The 25,993-nt window shown below is 41.2% G+C and overlaps 1 protein-coding gene across 3 annotated transcripts in view; it reads left to right on the top strand.

Moving 5' to 3' along the window:
* The window catches only part of LOC124117560, a 93,295-nt gene that overhangs the window by 6,759 nt on the left and 60,543 nt on the right, over nt 1–25,993 (top strand). For all 3 annotated transcript variants that reach the window (XM_046479503.1, XM_046479502.1, XM_046479501.2), the window contains exon 2: nt 3,077–3,953. In XM_046479503.1, coding sequence (XP_046335459.1) covers nt 3,077–3,953 — 877 coding nt within the window. The remainder of the gene's footprint in view (nt 1–3,076; nt 3,954–25,993) is intronic.

The raw sequence follows: 25,993 nt of genomic DNA, 5'->3' as shown, positions 1-25,993 counted from the left end.
TACGACACTAGTTTCAAACATGATCTGGTAAGTGACGCTCTGTTTGGTTGGATGAAAGGTCGTTCTGACATGACCCGTAATGGGATGTCTTCAGATCTTTGTTTAGCGATAGCGAGAACTAAGATCTGATTTTAATGAGATTGCTGTGACTGGTAGCTTCACAACGCCTTGGATTGCTATCTGATGACCTGTGTAGCTCTTGATACTTGAAATAATGTCTTGTTTCTGTAATGGTCCCTGAAATACTTTGTCCAATAACTTCTTAGACAACACATTACAATTCGCCCCTGTATCTAACTGAATTCTGACTGAATGTCAATTTAAGAACATCTGTTGCGTCCATCTTGATTCATCATCTTCACCTCCAATGACATTTATCATTCCCAGAAATAAAATCTCCCCTTCAACTTCTTCTAGATGAAATATTTTCCCCTTCTTTCAGTGGCATTTAGAAGTTGGTGTGATGAAGAAAGATAAGTTCTATGGATGAACAACTTCTTTATTACAATTAGTGCGACGTTTTGGTGTAGATCCTAACACCTTGCTTGATAAAAGGTGTTAGGATCTACACCGAAACGTCGCACTAATTGTAATAAAGAAGTTGTTCATCCATAGAACTTATCTTTCTACTTTTCCCCTGTTTTCTGTGTTTCTTGTTCTCTGCGACCTTGTATTGTGTGTGTCTCTTGGTGTGCACTGTTTACTTGTTCTTGATTTGCATACAGCTGCATAGTGTCCTATTTTACCACATTTCACACAAGTTCTACCATCTGCTGGGCATCTTGCTGATTCAAAGTGATTGAATCCACATCTTGTACACTGTGTACTTGTATTTCTGTACTTGTAACCTTGTTCTATGTTACTAGTCTCTCTCTCTTGTTTATCATGTCTGTTTACTGTCAATGCATTTACAGCTATTTCCATACTCTGTAACTGTTTCTGTGAAACTTCATATGTCTGTGCCCTTTCCAATCTGACTAAAATCAGGTCTTAGTTCTCGCTATCGCTAAACAAAGATCTGAGGACATCCCATTACGGGTCACGTCAGAACGACCTTTCATCCAACCAATCAGAGTGTCGCCATCTATAAGCAATTCAAGAACATTCTTTTTATCAGTTTTAATTTTTAATCGAGAATAGTGACAGAATATGTCAAAATAATTTTCGAAGCGTAGTCGTCAGTTTGATACTTGCGTCGTAAAGCTCGAGAAAGCTGCCTTCTGATTGGCTAATGTCGATTTCTTGTCAGTCATTTCATTGGTCGGTCAAAGTTCGTGAAAGGTCGTTCTGACATGACTCGTTATGGGATGTCCTCAGATCTTTGTTTAGCGGAAGCGAAAACTAAGATCTGATGTTAATGAGATTGTGCAATTTCTGACACCCTAGCTAAAGTCAAATTTGAACCTTCTTCTATACATTTCTCCCTCACCCTTGTATGTTTAGTTCCATACACAATCCTGTCTCTTATCATTTCTTCTGCATCGTGAAAGCTACAATCTCTAGCTAACATTCTCAGCGCTGTCATATACTCTTCAAAAGTCTCTGTTCTACTGTGAAACTTGTATCTTGAAAACACAACATTCAACTTGGGAGCAACATGTTCTTCAAACTTGTCATAATATGTTTTCAAAAGTTTCTGATCATCTGCTGATATATTCCAGGTTGAGAATACATGTCTACCATGTTCTCCTACCCATATCATCAAGTGGTTGCATTTTTCAGCCTCTGTTTTCTTGTTCAACAGACCCCCGAACATGAATTCTGTGTGATTTCTGAATGATTTCCATGCTTGTGGTAGGTCTCTGCTTTCCCAGTTCATTCTCGGGTTAATTCCGCTTTCATGACCCATTTAAATCTTCTTTAGTTACTTATTAGACTTCCCTTTACTTACTTTCAGCTTTTTAAACTTCATGTGTTTAGATTTTCCTGGCTTCTGACACCATGTTGTGTACTTGAAAACGATAACGAAGCATGGCGGAACAGGAAGTGTTTAATGCGCATGTGTGACCGCTTATATTAGTTACAATGCTTACAATAATAACAAACATATTACAATGACTTCCAATAACTATCAAAGTAGGGGAAAAACTTAAAACGTTTTTTGAGAAAGCTGGCCGCACTGTTGAACTAAGCCTGGCGTAATAGCAACTGACCATATAAGGAGCTGAGTATTGTCCAGCAGGCAATGCTGGGAGGTTAAAGTAGCCACTGGCTGGTTAAAAATTAGAAAAGAAAATATGGGCTATATTGTCTCCCATTAACTACAGTTTAAAAACTAAACTTCAAATTAATTCCCAATTTTTTTTTCTGAATTGGGCTGAACGTTTTTGATGTTTTTGTAGGGGTGAAATAGGGTTAAATGTTGCGTCCAAGATTATTGCACTTATATAGCGACGTGCATGCTCTTGTGTGTGACTGCTTGTACTAGTCCGGAGTGATGCCAATTTTATAGTGCTAGCCCACAGAGATACCATGTCACAGTTTAACATGAATACCCCACTCAGACACAGTATACTGTCTCCGAGGTGACCAGTCCTTGTTTTATCCCCTAAATACCGAGCACCAGACAGGATAACAAGTTCCATCTTTTAACATCTTTTGGTATGATGTGGCCGGGGTCGAACCCTGGACCTTCCGCTCTCCGGGCGGACGTTCTACCTCAAGACTCTGATTTGTGCTTGAGTAAGCAATATAACAACGGGGGACACCAGAAATGGGCTTCATATTCATTAAGTTAACTGATCAGCTGATGCTATGCCAGAGTCTGTTGTAACACAAATTATATGAAATATCACTCATAGCAGTGTTTTTAAGTCCAGGGATGCACCTTAATATTTGCCAACTAAAGTCAATTTGTCTAATGTAACTTAGAGGTATCTGGAGAGTCAGTAAAATGTCTGGCTTTTTGGTCTGTGTCCTTACATGTTACCATTATTCAGGGAAGTAAATGTTGCATCCCAGAAAGTCAAAACTATTAATAGAAATTTGTACGACAAGTGACTTCTCATGAGCAAGAGATATGACATTTAGGCTAGTATTTGGCTGTTGTATAAATTGTATGGTGTCAATGTTTCAGACTCGATGTAAACACCCATGCTAACTGTCAACAGCTGATGGATGGAAACACTAAGAAGAAGAAGAAGGAGAAGAAGAAAAGAGAACAGCAATGTGATGAGTCACAAGCACCTTCTGATAATGATATCTGCAGCATTGCAGATGATGATATTGATGTTGACACCAACACAATGCCTTGTCAGAGTTTGCAGAAGAGGAAGCAGGAGATTCTTGAAGTCCTGGATGATGCAATAGCATATGCGAATGAATGTGATAGGGTCAATGAAGGAAAAGAAGAATCACATTTGGTGTTAACTTACAAGAAAGCTCACATTACAGATACAATAGATGGAGAGGAAAAGATGGAGTTGGCAGATTTAACATCAACTGAGGAACCAACACGCAAAAGAAAAAGGAAGAGGAAAAGGAAAAACAAAGCAAATGAATTTCATGTTGACCAGAGCATTGAGAATGGTTCTGTATCTTTGGAAGCATCAACTGCAAACCCTCTTCCTTTTTATGAAGAAATCAATATGACTTTGCCACATTATAAACAGCCCAACAACAAACACATTACATTTTCAGGAGATAACCTACCCAGTGACACTCCTCAAGATTGTTTGGCTTCAATGCAAGATCATGATAACTTAAATTTCCCTCAACCACAGTTTGCTCTTACTCATAATCAGCCAGTACCAGTCTGCTATCATACTGAGGAAACAATGTATCCCACAGAAAACCACCACCTGGAAGAAGGGACAAGAATATATGAAAACAAATTATACCCCAAAGTCAAAGAAACGACATTGAGTAATGGTGTAACGGTATTCACAAGACAGAAGAAGATACCAGTTCCTCATCTTAACAAACAAGTTCCATTAAAATCCATTACTTTAGAGGTAAGAATTTAACAATAACAAGATGATGTTTATTCATTTAGATGTTAGAATCTAGGAATAAATGTGCTACCGGGTGAATGTATCCATTTGTCCTCTTCACTGTCAACTATACAACATGAGTTGTCCCGAAAATAACACTAGCAGCTCAGGGCTCTTACGCGAATAAGGTGGGAATACCTCCACTTCTTTCCTGTGTGTGCTAGAGTCAACACTTACTTATAAAAGTAGACGATCTCTCTAGCACTAAGCTGTGGTCACATGCTTTGCTATATATTCAGTATTTTGTTATTCTATATTGCTATGTTAGAATCTTTAGTTACTGGGCTCGATCTACTTGAGTATTTGGTTGTGATTGTGTTTGTTTATTTTCCAAGTGACCCTTCATGATGGCGTCCTCTCCCCCTCAATCAGCCTGTCACAAGTGTGGCAGGTTCATGATTTCCGGCGACCCTCATCACGAGTGTTGGAAATGCAGAGAGCCTTCTTGTACAGAAGACGATCACTGTACACTCTGTCTCCAACTCTCCAAGAAGGCATTCTCCAAACTCAGCCATGCACTCACTAAAGCAAAGAGAAAAGATGCCACCAAAAAGAAGGTGGACGATGTCATGTCGGGGTCTGACAAACAACCAGTCGATCGCATGCAGCTGTCTGTTATACTGGAGCAGCCTACGTTTCCAATTGCCGTGCTGGAGCAGTTTTTTGCTCTGCAGAATGCTGAGATGTCTATTCTATTTGAATCTCGTCTTTCGGTCTATCACTGGAGGTAGAATGGCTGCTCGACCTCACAACGAGGTTAAGAAGGCTATGTCAGCACAGAAATTGACTTGGAGCCTTTCCACGTCGCCCAACTCCCGCACGGACAGCCTGGGATTCATCAACCTGCAGTATCCCGTCAATGACAGGACTCGGCCACCATACAGTACCCGCATGGGTCGCACGGACTGTTAACTATATGATTTTGTCAATATCCTGGCTTGGTCCGGTTGATCATGTTGATGGTCCGTTTTTTATGAGCGGAAGCGGAAGACCTTCTGGTTATGTAAATGAGGAGGGCAATGGCGGGAATAAAAGACATCGAGACCAAACACGAGTGTTAGAGAGATTTATTCAATACTGTAAAAGTTGGACAATGTCATGTCGGGGTCTGACAAACAACCAGCCGATCGCATGCAGCTGTCTGTTATACTAGAGCAGCCTACGTTTCCAATTGCCGTGCTGGAGCAGTTTTTTGCTCTGCAGAATTCTGAGATGTCTAATCTATTTGAATCTCGTCTTTCGGTCTATCACTGGAGGTAGAATGGCTGCTCGACCTCACAACGAGGTTAAGAAGGCTATGTCAGCACAGAAATTGACTCGGAGCCTTTCCACGTCGCCCAACTCCCGCACGGACAGCCTGGGATTCATCAACCTGCAGTATCCCGTCAGTGACAGGACTCGGCCACCATACAGTACCCGCATGGGTCGCACGGACTGTTAACTATATGATTTTGTCAATATCCTGGCTTGGTCCGGTTGATCATGTTGATGGTCTTTTTTTTATGAGCGGAAGCGGAAGACCTTCTGGTTATGTAAATGAGGAGGGCAATGGCGGGAATAAAAGACATCGAGACCAAACACGAGTGTTAGAGAGATTTATTCAATACTGTAAAAGGTTTTACAGTGTCACAAAAGTACAGATTGACATTGGTAGCAGAGCGGAAATAGCGTTCTACTATAAACTTCCTCCGAAGTTTGAAGAGACGGTTTCGTATGAGAATTGGAAAAATGAACTGGCCATGTGGCAATTCAATTGGTAACCGATCTCACTAAAGAAAAGCAAGCTTTGGCAGTCGCACTTTCATTGACTGGAATCAATGGGATCCGCTATAATTGATACTGCGTGTACCAGAACTGTTTGTTTGTTGAAAACGATGGCTTGATGATTATGTGAACAAGTTGAAACCTGAACAGAAGAAAGATATTTCAACGGCTCCAAGGTCACAGAATTTTTAAATGTGGTGATGGTTACCTTGTTAGTTCTTTTGAAAAGGTGACAATACCTGCAAAGATTGGCAATACAGCTTGCAATATTGATACAGAAGTGGTAAACGCTGACATTCCACTGCTGCTTAGCAAAGCCTCGCTAGAGAAAGCAGGCACTGTGCTTGATCTTAGCAAGGACACTGCTAGGATGTTTGATGCACCAGTCACTTTACAATTCACATCAAGTGGACATTACTGCGTTGATATCCTGGATGAAGAAAATGATGTGACTTTTGACAAGGCGGAAGAAATTCTGACTGTGACTGACGGTATGAGCAAGGATGAACAAACAAAGGTACTGACTTAGCTACACAAACAGTTTGGACATGCCTCTTTCGAAAGGTTAAAAAGACTCCTTAAAAGTGCAGGCACAGACAACAAAGAGACATTTGATTTGCTGCAGCAAATTATAGAAAGTTGTGACACTTGTTTGAAATACAAAAGACCAAGTCCAAAGCCTGCTGTTGGGCTTCCTCTGGCTACTGAATACAATGAGACTGTCGCTGTTGACTTGCATGAACTTGGACATAGTGTATGGTACCTACACATTATGGATGAGTTTACATGATTCAGTGCTGGCTGTATTATGAGAACAAAGCAATCAAGTGAGTATATAAAACTATCCATTAAAATTGGATAAGTGTACATGGAGCTCCCAAGAAATTATACAGTGACAACAAGAAGGAAGTGTGGGATATGGCAGAGAACTTTAACATTGAGGTCAAAACTACACCAGCGTACAGCCCTTGGAGTAATGGTCTACTGGAAAGACACAACCAAACCCTTACAGAAATACTTCTCAAGGTCAGAGCGGAAAATCAATGTGACTGGGAATCAGCTGTGAGTTGGGCTTTGATGGCTAAAGATGCTTTGCATAGTGTCCATGGATACAGTCCACATCAACTAGTATTCAGACAAAATCGGAATCTCCCAAGTGTCCTCACTGATCAAGCTCCTGCATTTGAAGGCACTGCTATCAGTGAAGTCTTGGGCAATCATATCATAGCACTTCACTCCACAACAAAGGCGTTCATGGAGTCAGAATGTTCAGAAAGAATTCGTTGTGCACTTCGAAAATAAGTACGGCCTACTGGAGATAAGTATACCTCTGGAGAAAAGGTTTATTATAAACGCCCTGATTGTAGAGAATGGAAAGGGCCAGTAACTGTGATTGGTCAAGACAGGGTGCTTGTTTTCGTTAGACATGGTGGTTTAACTATTCGAGTACACTATTGTCGACTGCAGAGGGCCAAGTGTCAAGTAGGAGAAAGTGATCGTGAAAATGTGATACCTGAGAATATGTCAAAGGAACAAGGTATTGATCAATGTAATGAGAATGATCACACATTGAAGAATGTGACAGTCGCCACTAATCATATTCATCAACAACAGAGATGAAAATCATATTGAAGACGATTGTGAAAGCAGATCGTTAGAATCAATGGAAATGTCAGATTTGAGCATGTTAGGAAATGAAACTATCCAGATGAAAACTGGACATCTGGTCAGGTACAAAGACAAACACTCTGGAACTATTCATCTTGCACAAGTACTTGGAAGGGCAGGAAAGCTAACTGGAAAATACAAAAACTGGTATAACATAGAGTTTTGTGAGCCAGAGAACGTTACAGGAACAACAGCGTCTGTTGATCTCACCTGTGTTGACTTACTAGCTGTTAGTAATGCTGGAGATGGCCAACACAAAGAATCTACATCAACTGAAGAGTTGCGTGAAAATAATAATGTTCAAGATGATAATGTCATGGTTTTTGAAAATGTGTGTTTTGAAGCAGCAAAATCCAAAGAATTGGAAAGTTGGAAGAAAAATGCTGTATATACAGAAGTCATTGATCATGGGAAGAAGTGTATTTCCACTAGGTGGATATGTACCGTCAAAGAGTCAACGGATGGAATAGTTCCTAAGGCAAGATTAGTTGCTTGTGGGTTCGAGGAGGTGGATAATAAAGATCTACCAAGCGATTCCCCCACATGTTCTTCTGAGTCGCTGATAATAATTTTGGCTTTGTTTGCTCAAAACAAGTTGAAAGTTCATTCCATGGACAATAAAACTGCTTTTTTACAAAGAAGCAAGCTGTCAAGAGACATACATCTTCGTCCCCCAAAAGAGGTCAGACAAAAGGGCATTATCTGGCATCTTCAAAAGTGTGTGTATGGGCTTTTAGATGCCTCACTATATTGGTACAACAAAGTATGTGAAGTAATGCGAAACTGTGGTGATAAAATATCAGTTGTAGACTGCTGTGTTCTACTGGTGAAATGAAACAAATGGCATTGAGGGTGTACTTGCAAGCCATGTTGACGACTTCATCTGGGGTGGATCAGCAGCATATGAAGAATCTGTTGTACCACAAATTAGATCAGCATTCAATGCGGGACGGGAAGAAAGTGATAACTTCTCTTATGTGGGCATTGAACTTGTCAGTGAGCAGAATATCATCGTATCCCAATTGCATGGATCGATGCTCATGATATCAATCACTGGATTGTCTGGTCCAGACTAGATTATTTAAAGACCGCCGTCATATAGCTGGAATATTGCTGAGTGCGGCGTAAAACAACAAACCAACCAACCAACAGTGAGCAGTATGCAATTTTGATGAAACAAGACAGTTATGTTGAAAATCTCAATCAGATCTCTCTTGATAAAGAAAGAGCATCTCAGCGCGATTCCCCACTGACAGTAACAGAACTTAATGTTTATCGATCAAAAGTGGGACAGATACTTTGGGTTGGTAGACAGAGTGGACCAGACATCATGTTTGATGCCAGCAGTTTGGCAGCCTCCATAAAGAGGCCTACTGTGCAAGATATTATTGAGGCCAATAAGGTTGTCAGCATGTTGAAGTCTAAAAAGGCTACCCTTTGATTCCAATTCCTGGGTGATGATAATACCCTAGAACTACTTGTGTTCAGTGAAGCCACGCTTGGCAACTTACCTGATGGTGGCACTCAAGGAGGTCATCTCATATTGCTTGAAAACGGTTCTTTCTCACCTGTTGGTTGGCAATCAAGGCGTGTTCAACATGTAGTGAGGAGTACCTTAGCAGGGGAAACATTGGCCATGGCTGATGGCATTGACAGTTGTATATTTCTTGCTACATTGTATTCTGAGTTGACAACAGGGCATGCACAACCAGATGTACTGCCAATCACCTGTTACAGATTGTCATTCACTTGTCGATGCTGTGAAATCCACAAAGTTTGTGAATGATGAAAGGCTTAGAATGGAGATTAGCAGTATTAAAGAACTCATTGAACAGAAACAAATCAGACGCATCCTATGGTCTGGGAGTAAGCAACAGCTCGCAGATTGTCTGACAGAAAGAGGTGCATCCTCATTCACTCTGTTGAAAGTCCTTCATGATGGTGTGCATCTTCCCGAGGCAAGAGCATTAACTGACTATAAAAGTCCAGTTTCCACCCTTGCCGAACTAGGCTGGTATTATGGAGTTAAATTTTGGCTGGACTAACGAGTCTATGCATTGTCCAATCAAAATCACACACCGAAATCGAAATCCGGTTCGTAAACTGTCATGCAGATTTCGGTCGATTGCAGGATTTGCAAAGCATGTGCACCGCCAACTCGTTGTCAGCAGATATTTTCCAAATCTTATCATGTTTTTAATCAAGGTGCTCACGTGATTTGATGCATTTCGCGATGTAAGACCCTTTTAATCACAATATAGATCTTGATTATCGATCAGATCGTCCTGACTGGGCGCCAATATTTTGTGTGAAGCAAACGCAAGTGAAACGAGAGGTGGAATCTGATTGGTCCATAGGAGAGGCTTAGAAGGGACATAACTAATAATAGCCACTGGTGGCGCTACAATCGAGCCCAGTAATTCCAGTTAAGTTTGGCAAGGGTGGAAACTGGACTTTTAAAGTCAGTTAACTCTCTTGCCTCGGGAAGATGGATGGTGTGTGGCACCATTACAATTAAAAAAACAGATGGCATGTATTGTTATACATCATGTCCATGTTCTATGCAACATGTCATGTGAGTTACATGGCTGTTTGTTTGCAAATTATGACTTTAAAAAAGAACAATTATTTCTTTGATGCATCTTATGTTATAATTTCTACATTGTTCACTTCTGGTTCATATTTTGTGAACCAAGGAGACAGAGGTCCATGACGCCAGAATTGTGACTAAGGCTCTAATTTCGTTTGGGGAGCATAATCCCAGGAGGGGAGGAGTGTCTTGGGCAGGGAATTGTTGACCACGCCTCTAATTACCTTCACAGACTCAGGCATGTTGACAGGCTGCCTCTCCCTAGGCTGAAGTTTATCAAACCCACGAGCCACCGACACCGGAGACACGGGTACTTGATGAATTCTTTCTTTAAGCTGGTCAAGAATCCAAGTACAATGCTTTCTCTTCCTGCAGTCTGTGTTAATGACCTTTCTACAGCCACCCGGTACTCAATGGTCATGGGCTTTTATATTAAATGGTTCGTAGCCAATGTACGCCACGCTGTTCTTCCCCTCCTCCCAGAGAATTGTGAGACACCACCTTACCAATTCGCATCGATCAAGTGGGACTTATTCGTAGCCTCTTGGACACGATTGTCACAAGCAACAAGAACAACTGACTATGCAGGTCTGGTCATCGTCCCAATTCCTCTGGCTCCAATGTCAACACCTATCTCAGATCCAATCAAAGGCTGTCACTTCACAGGCCAAGAAAACCTTGATGACTCAACCTATTTCAGCTCCCACTGTCTTCAACAATCAACTTAGAAGGATCATTGACGAACTCACGAAGCCTCTAACAATATCTCTCGCCGCCAAAGGTCATGAATCATTGAAGAGATATGGGGACACCTCAAGAGATAGCACCTTCCGAGAGCCACCTCAGAAGAAGTACATCCCTTCTGTCAAGGAATCTTATCAGTCCTTTAAATGCTGGAACTATTCGCAGCAGCAAACAAACTCTTTTCATCAGCCAGATTACAAGCGTCGGGGAAACAACAGAAGGGGTTCCAGATCGCGCAACTTTGATTGCCCAGCAGCCACTCCAACAGACGCAAGCCCTATCGACCTGGACATGTCTACAGACATTCACGGCTAACCCCCTTCAACATTTTGCCATCACTGGATCCAGTGGTGAGTCGTCTGTCATTCTATGCCGACATCTGGAAGCTACAATTCTACAACCTCTTCACATGTCCCGACCTAGAGGTCACAGATTCCATCTAGTCGGTCCAGTGTTCTTGGTGCCCCAAAAGAATACCACAGAAATGAGAATGATCATAGATCATCCATGAACAAGGATTATCTCATACCTCCTCCCAAATTCCAGATGCAAGCTTACTGAAAACTGCATTCTTCCATGCGTCAGGGAGATTGGGCCTTCAGCATAGACTTACAAGACACATATCTCCACATGCCTATCCACCACTCATCTCGGAAATACCTCCATTTCCCGGTCGCTACTAGTTCAAGGTGCTCCCCCACGGGATCTCCATCTCACCTTGGTTATCACCAGAATAATGTTGGATCAGTGATCGGCTATGCCCATCTCCATCTCATTTGACTGCATCGCTACCTCGACAATTTCCTGGCAGCCAATCAGGACCAATCTCAGCTGGCACAGACCCAAATATTTCTGACACAACTCATGACCTGTAAGGCTTCCTCATTGGAACTTATGCCCATCAAAGACCTGTCTTACATCGGAGCACGCTCCCTTCCCCGGGTGGGTCTACTCTGTCCCCAGAAGATCGTTTTACTGCGATGACTCACATGATCACCGAGCCCTTGACCTTGCCGATTTACATGATCCGATGGTGGATTCTCACTTCAAGATCTGACTCACAGGGGCTGATTACGACATCTACAGTCATGGATAAACAGTATCCATGACCTCCCTCTAGACACCTCAGTTCCCTTCCCTTCCCTGTGGTTGACTCACCGACATCACCGACTCATTACTGGGGAGTCCAGCTAGCAGACCTCCAGAAACAGGGTATATGGATGGAATCAGAACAGACTCTCCAGATGAGGGCGATAATTTAGGCAATCCAGCACTGAAAGGATCTCCGTTCTTATTGCCACGTACAACACCACAGTTGTGGCCTACATACAGAAGCAGGGCGGAACTAAGTCTACTTCTCTAATGATGAGGAGGCACAGGTGATGTAGTTGTCTAAGGCGCTGCAATTTGCTGTGCAGAATTGCGTCCCTTGGGCACGCCAGAAACCTATGATTATGGGTTTGAATCCCAGTTTGCCCCAATTATGTTTCTAGGTTTGACAGCACCATACCCGTGGGTTTCACTGAAGTGGTAAACGTCTGAGACCTGCCTCACTTTGGGCTTTCCTCCCACATTAAGCTGACATGCCGTGATATAACTGTAATAATGTTAAAAGCGGCGTTAAACCCAACTCACTCACTCACTTTCTAATGATTGAGACCTTACATTTATTCAACTTATGTGACTCATTACCTTGCCAGATGGAAATGAGACATATACCAGAGAAATTGAACATCCTCATGGACAGCCTGATCCATGAAATGGGCCCTCCATCCGCACATATTCTACTGGATCATGTCAACACATAGATCTTTTTGCTACATGTCTAAACCACTGACTTTTAAGTCAGCCTGGTTCCGCATCCAAAGGCCTTAAAGACCAATGCTCTGTCCATGCATTGAACCAATCTCTTCGCGTACGTCTTTCCTCCATGGTCACTTCTCGACAGGGTGATACAGAAGATAGAATCAACAGACCGTACTATCATTCTGATCGCCCTGATCTGGCCCAGGAGACCGTGGTACCCCAGACTACTAGCTCTACTCATGACCAATCCTCTTCCGCTTCCGTTACACAAGGATCTTCTACATCAACCCAAATCGGACTAGCCTCCATTTCACCGACTGGAAGCTATCATGCAAAGAATGCAGGCATCTGGATTCTCTAAAATCTGCCTCATCAGCAGAGGCTAGATCGTGGACACCGCTTCCTCTCTCCTTTACGGCAACAGATGGACTAAGTTCATCCTGTGGCGACGACGATTCAGATCCATCTCCATGGTTGCTGACGTCTCCATCAGGATAACCATTTTTGTCATGTAATCGTCAAGGGATATCGCTCTGCTATTCTGTCCATTTTCCAACATGACATGATGGTTTATTGATCTGCTGCTATGAATTGAATCGGCTCATGCGTTTGTTTTTCCTTTCAGATGTCCGTATTTCTTGTACCATCCCAAAATGGGACCTCTCAGTGGTCCTCTCAGCCCTCCTTTTTTCACCTAACTAGCCTCAGAAATCAGCATTCCTCTTATCAATGGCTACGGCTGCTAAAGTTTCTGAACTCCATGCCTTGGACCACTCCAGGGGCGCTTTGCAAGCCATGAATTGCTTAGAGAAAACAAATTACTACTTTGAAGATGTGGAGCAGACTGAGGATGATGGGGTGTTAGCTGCCATTTGTTCATTTCCTCGTTGATCCAGTCAAGAATTTCTTGTTCCGCTGTCAAAGTCAGCCACCATTTTGGTTTTAGAGCTAAGCGACCTCAGCCAGCGATTGTTGAAAGTTAGCACACTTGTAAGGCTAATCTCTGCCCAAACTGGTCTTCCATGCCTTTACATCTCCCAGAATTTGTGGCCAAAAACCAGGCAGCCAGTTTGGGCTCATTGTGACACAGACATTATATCACCCCTGCACTGGGACCCACGGAGCTCTCAAATTCTATCTCACTGCTACGGATCCCCATTGCCGAAGTCAGAAAAGACTGCTCATCTCTTGCAAGACACATCCCGACGAGGCTATAACTAAGGCCGCGGTAGCAGGCTGGCTCAAGAATACGTATCTCTGGTGTCGGTGGCTTGTGGGTTTGATAAAACTTCAGCCTAGGGAGAGGCAGCCTGTCATTATGCCTGAGTCTGTGAAGGTTATTAGAGTCGTGGTCGACAATTCCCTGCCCAAGACCCTCCTCCCCTCCTGGGATTATGCTCCCTAAACAAAATTAGAGCCTTAGCCACAATTCTGGCGTCATGGACCTCTGTCTGCTTGGATCAGAGAGTTTCGAGCCGTCAGTGGGAATCCCACAACACCTTCATTTCCTTTTACATCTGTGATATTCAGCCCGATCTTAAGGGAATCTTCTCATTAGGCCCAGTTGTTGCTGTGCAGACCATTATCAACCAGTAGTTTATCTTCCCTTCTACACAAAAGGTGGGGGGGAGTTTCACTTGCAGTTTGAGATGGTGAGTATGCCTTCGTCTACTGTTTTGACTACAGTCAGTTTGACTCCAAATGAGAACGATGAATTGCAAAATAACTCGAAATCCAGAAAAGAGTATGAAACATCAATACGGTACTTGACCATGAATACCCTGTACCCAACAAAATCTGAATTTTGTTTATTTTAAGACCCATGATGGATGAAGTTCTTTAAGAAACTTTCATGTAATATTGTATAGAAATGTGTACATGACACGCAGGGGGGACAAACCGTGGAAGGCACAGCGCAAGCACGCATGCACTGCACGTTCTGTGGTAGGGGAAATGACAGAGTGTTAGAGGGGCCGTCTCATGATAATTTCAGTCGCAATCTGACTCGCTCATGCCATAGATCTCGTCGTCGGAACTGCTGGTGCCTGAACCGACTGCCACTATTATAGGTTGGACTGTTGCTGGCCGTAGTCCATCTCGTAACCAACAACGTGGCTCTATCTCGTCAACAACTGTGGCCACACAACGCCTCCATGTTTCTACTGTTACCCGACCAAGGGATTCCTTTACGAGTTGTTCAACGTCTCGTAATTTGAACGTTGTGTTCGATCGTCCAACGTCACCCTTGACGATGCCCCATACCAACTCGATTGGATTCAGGTCGCAGTGATAAGGTGGCAGTAGTAAGACAGCGTGACCCTGACCCTTGATGTAACTGTCAACTTTATACACGGGGTCAGGTTTCATAGTTTTGATGATTTCATAGAGCTGTGGTTTCGTCGCTCAAGAAGGAAAGGTAATGTTCCTCCGTTGCAGCCAAGTAACGATGTCTCCTTTACGGTTATTAGAGGTTGGAGTCTTGCTTTCTGGATCCTGCACACTATGATAGGGTGCATTGTCCATGACAATGAGAGACTTGGTAGGCAAAGCAGGGACTAATTTATCTTTCACCCACTCCAGAAAAACATTGCCGTTCATTTCTGTGTGGTAGTCCCTGTTGTCTTTGGCCTTGGCTCTAAAGACGAGGTCACAGTCTGGGAGAAAACCCTGACTAGCAGAACCAGCATGGAGAACTATGAGTCTTTCACCCTTTCCCATTGGTAACTTTCTACCAGACTCCTTACAGTCACCACTGGGTACCTACTGACTGCTGGCTGTGTGTGACGCATTTACCCATGTCTCATCTAAGAAGACGGGCTCATATCCTTCTAGACTTTTCTGCTTGATGGTACAAAGGTAATGATTACTGAGACGAACAATGTCAGATCGTTCACACAACACAGCCCTATTTTCTCCAGTTATCTATTTGTATTTGTAACCAAATGTATGCAACAGCTGCCATAGTTTGTACTTTGTAACACGTAAATCATGGTCAGTTTCAAGGTGTTTCTTCAAAATTCTTAGGGACAGGTACTTATGTGACTTGATCCCTCTGAAAACTGTCTAATTTATCAACCTTGCGTGGTTTTGACATGTTCCCTACCTCCTTGGCCTCACTATTTGTATCTCTTCGACTAACAACATTTTTAAGTTTCTGAGGGGACATACCAAGAGCTTTTGAAGCTCGTTTCAAGAATTTATTAATTGCATAAAAAGGCTTTGCTCTTTCTGCTTCACTTCTAAAGAAATCATACACATGCAACATCAACTGTTTAACATCTGCTGAGTAGCGCATCTTGTCATTGAATGAACACGGTCACTGTGTAGCACGTGCAGACCGTGCTTGCGCTGTTTCTTCCATGGTTTGTCCCCCTACGTGTCATGTACACATTTCTATACAAAATGACATGATAGTTTCTTAAAGAACTTCATCCGTCATGGGTCTTAAAATAAACAAAATTCAGATTTTGTTGGGTACAGGATATTCATGGTCAAGTACCGTATTGATGTTTCATACACTTTTCTGGATTTCGAGTTATTTTGCAATTCATCGTTCTCATTTGGAGTCAAACGGACTGTAGTGCCCAGGGCAGATGTATCATCACAGTTAAGTTAACTGGTACTATGAGAGTGATGTTGCATTTGGAAGAGAAATGAGACCAGAAGTGACGTAATCAACGACGTCATAAAAGAGAATGACAGCATTTCGACCAGAAGTGACGTTAGTAGTCAGTATTTAAGGTCTTAAAACTGACGTAAGAATTATACCAAACTATGATATACAGGTATAGGGATACTCGTAACTGAAATATCAGCAATATAACGGTAGTTCTGGAGAAAGTATCACATATTGTCTGATGATTTCACTACACGATTTTCAAGTCCTCTGGAAATGGTTTGACATTACATCTCTCAGGGATTTGGATCAGTTATAAGATGGAAGCACAAGGATTATTGGATACTGCTGTCAAGTGTACAGGGAGTGTACTTGAGGCAGACCTGCCTTTTCCCTCTGGTATGTTCTGGCTGTGATGTATTAGAGCTAGAAGATTTGTAAGAATTATTAAACAATAGTTATCATTGTTCATTATTCTAAGAATACTACCTCTATTACATCAGAAGTACTCCCTCCCACCTCTTGTAGGCTGATGTTTACTGAGAATGAAGTGGAGGTTTTCCCGCCTTAAACACCTAAGAGCTGTGAGCTACTCGTGCTACTTTTGGGAAAACTAATGTTGTATAATTGACAGTGAAGAAGACGTCACTGGGGACTTTAAAAGTTTTAGTTTGTTGTGACTGCAGTGAAAATACAGGATTTATGGCAATGATGTAATAGAGGTAGTGTTCTTAGAATTATAAACAATGATAATTATTGTTTGATGTTCTGATGTTTGTGATATGTTAAACTTTGACCTTTACTTGACCGCTGCAATTTGACCATGCTTCTAAATTATCTGAAAATGCAGTTCCTCACACTGTAAAACATCATCTTCTCAGAAGTCATATGACCAAGGAAGCTGAAACTTCAAATGCTTGTCCCCCCAACAGCGCAACAGCGATGGTCCTGGGCGTAGAAATAAAGTATTTGTTCTGAAGTCCCCTTTACTGACCTTCATCGCTGTCCTGTGACCTTGGTGACACCTGAGTTCACCTTCTACACATCACTGCTTGTAGCACTACAGCAAGGACGTGTCCCAGCGGAGCTCTCCTTTTGGATTTATTTAGACCTTCAGTTTTCGTCTTCAATCCTAAAATTCATCTGTAATGGTGATGTATTCTTTTCATATTACTTTTACCATGCGGTGTAATTTTATGTGAATTAATTGGGCGTACAAAGACTGTCTTTTTTCCCCACCACATATTTGTTGTTCGCCGCCATTTTGTTGCATTTGTTTGCCTGCCAAGGTAGTCAAATTGTTTACAATTCTCAGCTATGAGGGAATAACATGTTCTTGTGTTCTTAAATACTACTAGCTTTGGCGTAACAGTGTGTTGCGTATATATAAATTATTGTATACACTTTCAACTCGTTAAAAATATGTTTGCTGATAGATTAATATCAATTCTACAGCTTTCTTCCAGTCCCACTTCATCAACAATTCTTTAATTGCGTAACTTATGTTTGCGTGTTGTGTTAATTGGTGTGAAATTATTTTTTTTTCAAAGATTATCATCCTAGTTGGTTGGCTTGCAGGCAGATGTGCTCGCCAAAATCAAAATGTAAATAGCCTAGTTTACATTGAGTTGCGTACATAAAAATATTCTATATACTTTCAACTCATATTTTTGTCGATAGATTATTGTTCAATTCTACGGCATTCTTCCACTACCATTTCATCAACTATGCTTTATTTGCGTAACTTATGCTTGTGCGTTGTACATATTGTTGTGGGAAAAATTGCCCAAAGATCTTTATCCATAGATCCATTTATCCCACGTAGGTGTGCTTGCCAAATTCTAAATGTAATTTTTGTGTAAATCTCTCTCCAACGAGTTTTACAATATAAAGGCAGGTTACTCACAATCACATTTTGTAGCAATCCCATCATGAGACAAGAGGAATGTCACACTTGCTGAATAGCGAAGGACATGGTTCAGTCATTACCACCCAGCGGTTATCATTGGCGGGTAATATGACATCTGTAACTGTGACTGCAGAAGTGCACCCTCCACTGAAATCAACAATACCGGAGGATTTTGTGAGTATCGTAACTGCTCCTAAATTTCAGCCGCCTGACACATCCAGATCTGCTAAATCTGCGACGCCTGCGCCAGCACCAGCGTCTCAAGATGCTTTGATGGGGGTTGTGCAGACGCACACCATCCAGTCAATACCAATGGGCTTTGTGTCTCAGTCACCTGCGCTGAGCGCAGCGCCTGACTACTACCCAAGTGCCTCTACAATGACTTCAGCGTACATTGTTTATGTAGGAAGCGCACGATCAGCTTAGCGCTCTTCCATCATATCCAGCGCAGCAGATGTACACTCGGGCGTCAGCACCGTTCCAGAACACTAAATGGACAATGGTCCAAGAGCTTCTACAATGATCTAAGTCATCACCGATGAGCCTTGTCTCATAGACCAGCGTCTGTCTACCGATCAAGGTCTCTACAAAGACATCAGCCCAAGGGCTTACAGTGTACTCGGTTTCACAACCAGCACATGATCAGCTCAGCGATGTTGCAACAACATTGGCACAAGTGTAAGCACCTACACCGGCACCTAACGTATGCCAAACACCTAATGTGATTTCTGTTACAGCATACATCGCTGGGCAGCGCTGTACGCCAGTGAATACGGGAACATCGGCAGATGGCTCCTTATCCAGGGGGGTCTTCAAAGCCTTCTGATAGAGGAGGCACAACGCACCGGAGCAGATCACCGGCTTAGTGCAAGTAACCGATTGGGTAGCAGACCATCTTGTGTCAGTGACACCCTCCCCTGGTAAAGGGGTAAATAAGAGCGACACCAAGATGTCATTGGAGGAAGACTTCTCCAAACTTACATTTGCTCCATCATTTAAGCTACCAACGACGTCAATGCTTGCGGTGGATCAGGATCTATCAAAGGATAACTCTTTTTGATTAGATCACTTCCAAACTATGGTGATTTTCCTACAGCGTCAGATTGACCACAGGAATATTCATCTTGAGGTTGCCCTGGCGGAGATTACCGTCACACGCAGATTTTACAGTTCTTCTAACTGGGACTCTAATTTCAAAGGCAGACTGCTACGTCAACCTTGGTTATCTTCTTCCCTGTTCAATGAACAGATTCCAAAACATTTGGAATGACACTGTGCTCAAGAATCTAGAGCACGTCTCTATTAGTCTATTCCAGCGGGCTGGCAGGTCAGGTAATTTTAAGCCTAGACGTGCGTCTCTCAAGGAAGACCAGTATTCCCTTATTGGGAAAGGGCGTGACAGAGACAAGTCTCGAGGACAATTACATACTCATTGTACTATATCATGGTTTCCGTATACACGTAGAGATAACCCCACCATTGACCACAGTTTGATTTGGAAAATCCAACATAGACATACTGTTGGTAAAAAGAGCTGTAGAGTTGGTTCACAACCCAGACTTTACACCAGGGTTTTATCCTCACATCTGCCTGGTACCCATGAAGGACCCAGACAAGATGAGAATGTTACACAATCTCTCTGTGTTTAACGAATGTTATCTGAAGCTTCCACATTATTGCCGCCTCACCACGTTGAGACTGCTCATAATTAACATCAATGCGTTTGATTCTAGATCAGTCTCGACTATTTATCCCAACTGCAGACTCCTCAGGTCCAGTTTAATGGGGTTCACTACCAATGGGTAGTGTTCCCATTTGGCATTTCAGTGACCCTATGGCTATCTACAGGAGTAATGAAGCCAATAACTGCGTATCTACACTTTACAAACCCTTGGTTCGAGTCGTAGTTAGAGGACAGTCTACTGTGTCATCAACACATGTCAATGTTAGTATGTCACTGGGAATTCACCAGGCAGACAGCAGCTATATCTTTTTAACCTTTAGCCTGCTGAATTATTTTCACACTTCTTACCCCTGTCTGCTGTATTAATTTTAGCATAAGGCGCTCTAAAGAGGGTGGGTGATTTCAAACAGTCGGTGCCTCATAAAACAAGGGCCAATTGAAGAAATATTTTGCACATTTATTCCTGATAGAAAACTACACAATTCTATATAAAAATATCCTGGTGTTTTCAATCATACCAAGGTTAAGACCAAAGCGAACACAAAATTTGTAAATTTTCTTGAACTTACCTGAATTGCGTTATCGAAGGTGGTTTGCATTTCATGCTAGGAACCTTTTAATATCGTAACATTTGTGCAAATTGATTTCAATAATCATATCTCCGATATCTTAATTTTAATTGAGTAAAAATTCGGGTTTTATAATCGGCATATATCAGCGCGATAGTAAATCGTGAACCATTTCAGTGAATTTATTATCTAAACGTTAAACAGAAAAATAACTTAATTTTCGAGGTCATCATGTCGGTTGCAGAAATACGAATATTCGGGTTAATCTGACGTGTCATGTTATAAAATTTGCAGGAAACAATTAATGACTTATAAACATTCACTGATCCTAATTTCAAGCGTTTTGGTTGAATATTTACGATATACAAAAATAAACAACCTGTGTCATGATGCTAGCAGACGTCCTAAAATCAAACATGGCGCGCTTCGCCCGACCTCCGCATAACTTATTGCTATTTTAATATCAACAAAGTTTACATTGCCTTTATAAATATAACTTGGCGAAAGTTGACGATCTTCTCAATCGAAGAATGTTTTATTCGTCATATTCCAATAAATATGACGAGAGAAAAATGAAAATAAAGATCGTGAATTCTGACAGCACTATTTCAATAAGTGCAAAGGTCACCGGATGTGATGTCACAGACGGGTGCAGGCTAAAACGGCACCTCAGCAAAACGTCACCGATTTCTCTGGCGAAAACGGCACCGCATTTGGCGAAAACGGCTACTATGTGACAGGCGAAAACGGCACCTCTTTTTACCAGGAGGATATTTTCTTGGCCTCACACAAAATGTCCTGGACAGTAGGGGGCTAATTTCTACTGTAAACTTGTTTAAACATTTCACTATTATTAGTGTTTGTAAGAGACGATGTGAGTTTAATTTCTTTTATTTTACTTCAAGGCATGTTATGTTTTCACAATAAGTTGAGTTGCGTATAGGCTAAGTTGGAAAATAATTGGAGTAGAGGCTAAATTCTAATGTAAACTAGTTGTAACATTTCACAATTATTGGTGTTTGCAAGCGACCTTGTTAGTTAAATATCATTTATTTTATCAAGGTTAAAAAAACCATAAGGTGTCGTTTTCGCCAGGCAATATTAGCCGTTTTCGCCTGAGGCGAGGTGACGTTTTCGCCAGGTGACGTTTTGCTGAGGTGCCGTTTTAGCTATAACCCGTCACAGACAGGGGTAGTCTGCTGATAAGCTTTCGAAACAAAACAATTACAGTAAATTTTGAAATAGTTCGCCTATCACATACAGCAAAAATATAAGTCGATACACAGTATCAGAAATCACCACTAACATGAAATAAAAATGTGACTTTGATGATATAATTCGCGTATTAGTTAATCCGTTTGACCTTGCATGCTCCCGTGACCCGGAAACGGTAGACGATAAATCAACATGCCACATGCAAGGATCTCGGTATCTTTTATTTGAACTTCTGTTGATATTTAAGAATCACCATTCAATGTTGTGAATATAAATGGGACATAATTCATATTTCTGCGATGTACACGCTGATAAGTTTCACTACAACAATTGTATCCCACGTAATACGTCTATGGATATCGTCGATCAGCAAGATCACCCTCAACAACAGGTGCGCGAAAATGGGCTTGACAAAACGTGTTTCAAAATAACATACCCGCGTTGCTGAATATGATAGGGTATATATAAGCAATAAAATGCACCTTATTTTTTTGTTTTACCTTGGTCAAACAAGAAAACATTGATGCAGAGCATCAAAGTTCCTCGCCATATGTGATGCCTCACAAACGCATAATTATGATGTTACTGAAAGGCATGATGGAGCATAATTATATTAACCACAAATAACAACGCTGTTGTGGAAAAAAATATTATTTATTTTGAGTATTGGGCAATACAGTTGATACATTTGCATAGGGTAGGTCTGTTTAAAAATAGTTTCTTGTTTAACGCCGCACTCAGCATAATTCCAGCCATATGACGGAGGTCTGTAAATAATCCAGTCTGGACCAGATCATCCAGTGATTGACACCAAGAGCATCGAAATACGCAATTGGAATATGATGTTATGCATCGACCAAATCGGCGAGCGTGACTACCCAATCCTGTCCGTCGCCTCTTACGGCAAGCGGGGCGGTCGGGTAGCCTGGTGGTTAAAGCGTTCGCTCGTCACGCCGAAGACCCGGGTTCGATTCCCGACATGGGTACAATGTGTGAAGCCCATTTCTGGTGTCCCCCGCCGTGATATTGCTGGAATATTGCTAAAAGCGGCGTAAAACCATACTCACTCACTCACTCACTCTTACGGCAAGCATAGGTTGCTGAAGACAACTGTGATAACTGTGACCAGTGGACCCTATATATTACTACAAAATGGCTGTTATCGTTATTAAAAATAGAGGTGCCGTTTTCGCCCGACTCATGGTAGCCGTTTTCACCAAATGCGGTGCCGTTTTCGCCAGAGAAATCGGTGACGTTTTGCTGAGGTGCCGTTTTAGCCTGCACCCATTTTAGAACAGTTTCACGAAGGATTTCTAAATTCATTCCAAAAATATGAAGACCACCATGATTGCATATTGATGATAGATTTGTAATTGTTTAATTATTTACAGCTATTTACAGGTTTTAAAATTTTAAGTTATATTTAATAGTTATTTTTCCCACAATGATGGTGTGTGGGGACAGTAAATATTAGTCTTTGCATCAGCACAGTGTAACTGATCAAACTTCAATTATTATCTTTAGTTTAAACATATTTATTCAACAATTATTATCTTGCACTCTGAAAATCAACTATGTGAATAAGTAACGCTCTGATGTCATCATTTTAATTTTAGTATTCCATGAATAATGAATAAATCAGATCCTTAACATATACATACTAAACTCATATGGACATTAATCTTGTGCATTATGTGGTTTGTTTCCAAATAAAACAATTCTGAAATCTAATTTAATAGGAATTAATTTAATTTAATTTAATTACAGTAACAGTACTTGTAACAGTACTTGTAACAGTACATGACTTTTTTGTTTGTTTAATCACAAGAACCATGGTGGCACATGAGCTGGTAAGTTTGCCATAGGTTTCTTAGAAAATGCTATCTCAGTCTTCTGGTTGGAATGAAAAGAAACATTCCTGTGTACATGTTTACCCTTGCCAGATGTATTTTTTCCAGTCAGCCAATCCATTACTTTTGTTCACCTTATGTGGTCTATTTTATACATACAGGTACTGCTTCCAACCTTTTTTTTCTTTGTATGCAATCACAGTATCACAACTTCCTCAGCTGGTGTGTATAATAGTTCCCCTGTCATCAGGAAAAAAGAATTATAAAGGAAAGTCATATTTTCATTTAAAAACATATCTGTCTTTCCTTGAATACTCTTTGTCTAAGTGCCAGAAATGTCAGTGTCATAAAAAAAATTAAAAAAGATTTTCATAAGGACTTTTCTTAGATAGACCTAGATCTAAGTCAAACCATGTGACTAGTTAGGTAGAATTATAACCTTATAAGCCCTCATTTCTGAGGTGTCCATATTTTTCACATTTTTAGGACTAAACGTGATCTGTGTAGATCTGCCTGTTTTGTTATGTAAAATAAATTCTTGTCTTAAAAAATGAGAAAAGGAATCATTCAGACGAAAAAAAATTATCCCATTGATTCACGAAAATCAGTTGAAATGTACAGTGGTGACTTTTGTACCACAAATTTCTAGTAATTTGTTACCCAAAGGGGTATGTGATTTTGTAGATCTACCTAGAATTATTTCAAAGATATACATTAATTTGGTGTCTTAAACTTAACATAATATCACTTTCCTATCAAAACAATTCATTCTAACTCAGGTTTAACCAACTTAACTGGCCTCTCCTTCAGTGACAAGACGTCAATTTTCTCTCAAAACTAAACAATCAATTTCAAGGATCACAGTCATAATCATATTTGGAACTTGATGAAATATTTTATTATGTGTTCTGTTCATCTACATGAAAACATAAATATAATTATAGATCTATTGTCTTATTTTCTTAGGTACAAATTCGCAAAGTATTTTGGGTACAATTTAATTTGTTTTGAGCCTGGAATCTATATATAATTTACACTACCTCGTTGTGTACCAAAATTTTATCGGTTCAGAGGACGGGAGGTTCTCAGAAAGTTTTCAACAACATCTTTATTAATATTAAATTGTTCTTTTTGTAATGTTAGACCAATAACAATATTATGTTATTATTATGGCATATCAATACGTTCTATCGCTCTCCGTTGCGTTCGTTTTTAGAAAATATTTTAAAATTAGAATCATCGAGCGTGAAATCCATTACGGTTTCGGATTTAGACTTACACATTTGATGGCGACAATCACGAAGAAATATGAAACAAATAGGAGTGAAGACTGCTCTCCAGATCAATAAATAGTATATAGTTGACGAAAAAAATAGTAAATTATGTATTTTCTTTTGAATTTGAATCTATTTCGGAATTTCTTTATGATAGCTTACCAACTTTTGCATATTTTGCTTCCATGTGTCACATGCGGTACGTGCTTCCGGTTTCAGAAATGATAGCTAAAATTGCAAATATTTTGATTATTTCTCGTAAAATGCATTATTTTGCTATTGAATGGTTTACCTAGAATGTATATCGGGAGTAGTGCACTTTACCGGGCGCACTTTTTCAGATCCAATTAGCGCTGTTGGGGCTCGAACGCGCTTCGCCGGCTCACCGGCTCTGCTAATTAATGCGTTAATTAGCCTACGCTCTACCACTGGACCACAGGCGCTATCACATGTAATCAGTGCTCGTTTAACAGGTCATTAGAATCCCCATTGACATGCATGCGTAATTCAGTAAACAATGAATTGCGCATGCGTGTGACGTCACTGCCCGCTCTCCCATTCATCTTTTCTTGAAACCACACCCGCAATTGTTTATGTCAACATGACCGACCAATGGGATTAACTGGATTAACGCTTGAAAAGGTAAGAATTTATGGCTAACCCTTGCCCAAACCCACTGACCCTAATGACCGAAAAGGGGTTTTGGATCGTAAAGACGTGTAAGTTTCCCTAAGACCGAAAACGGGTGTTGGATCGTAAAGACGTGTAAGTTTCCCCAAGACCGAAAAACGGGTGTTGGATCGTAAAGATGTGTAAGTTTCCCTAAGACCGAGAACGGGTGTTTGATTGTAAAGATGTGTAAGTTTCCCTAAGACCGAAAACGGGTGTTGGATCGTAAAGACGTGTAAGTTTCCCCAAGACCGAAAAACGGGTGTTGGATCGTAAAGATGTGTAAGTTTCCCTAAGACCGAGAACGGGTGTTTGATTGTAAAGATGTGTAAGTTTCCCTAAGACCGAAAACGGGTGTTGGATCGTGAAGCGAGAGTCACCAGAGCGTGAGGCACGGTAACAGTATAACGAGACAGCGGTGGCACTATAGCGCGGTAATTGAGCGGATGGTAGAGCTCGGGCTGCGCCCGGTAAACTGCATTGTTGCCTGTATATCAGTTCAGATTTTGCGTATCATCCAATATTTGTCATTTTTCGCAGTGTTTGTTGACTTCGTTCAACTCAACAAATCGCGAGTTAGGCCACGCCCAAACGTATCACTGACGTTTGTCGGCTTGTCAATGTGTCGGAAAGTTTATCAAAC

This window comes from Haliotis rufescens, unplaced genomic scaffold, assembly GCF_023055435.1.
Source record: "Haliotis rufescens isolate VD_foot unplaced genomic scaffold, xgHalRufe1.0.p SCAF_28, whole genome shotgun sequence".
Lineage (NCBI taxonomy): Eukaryota > Metazoa > Mollusca > Gastropoda > Lepetellida > Haliotidae > Haliotis > Haliotis rufescens.
Note: the sequence above shows the minus strand (reverse complement) of the source record. Positions and strands in the feature narration are given on the sequence as shown.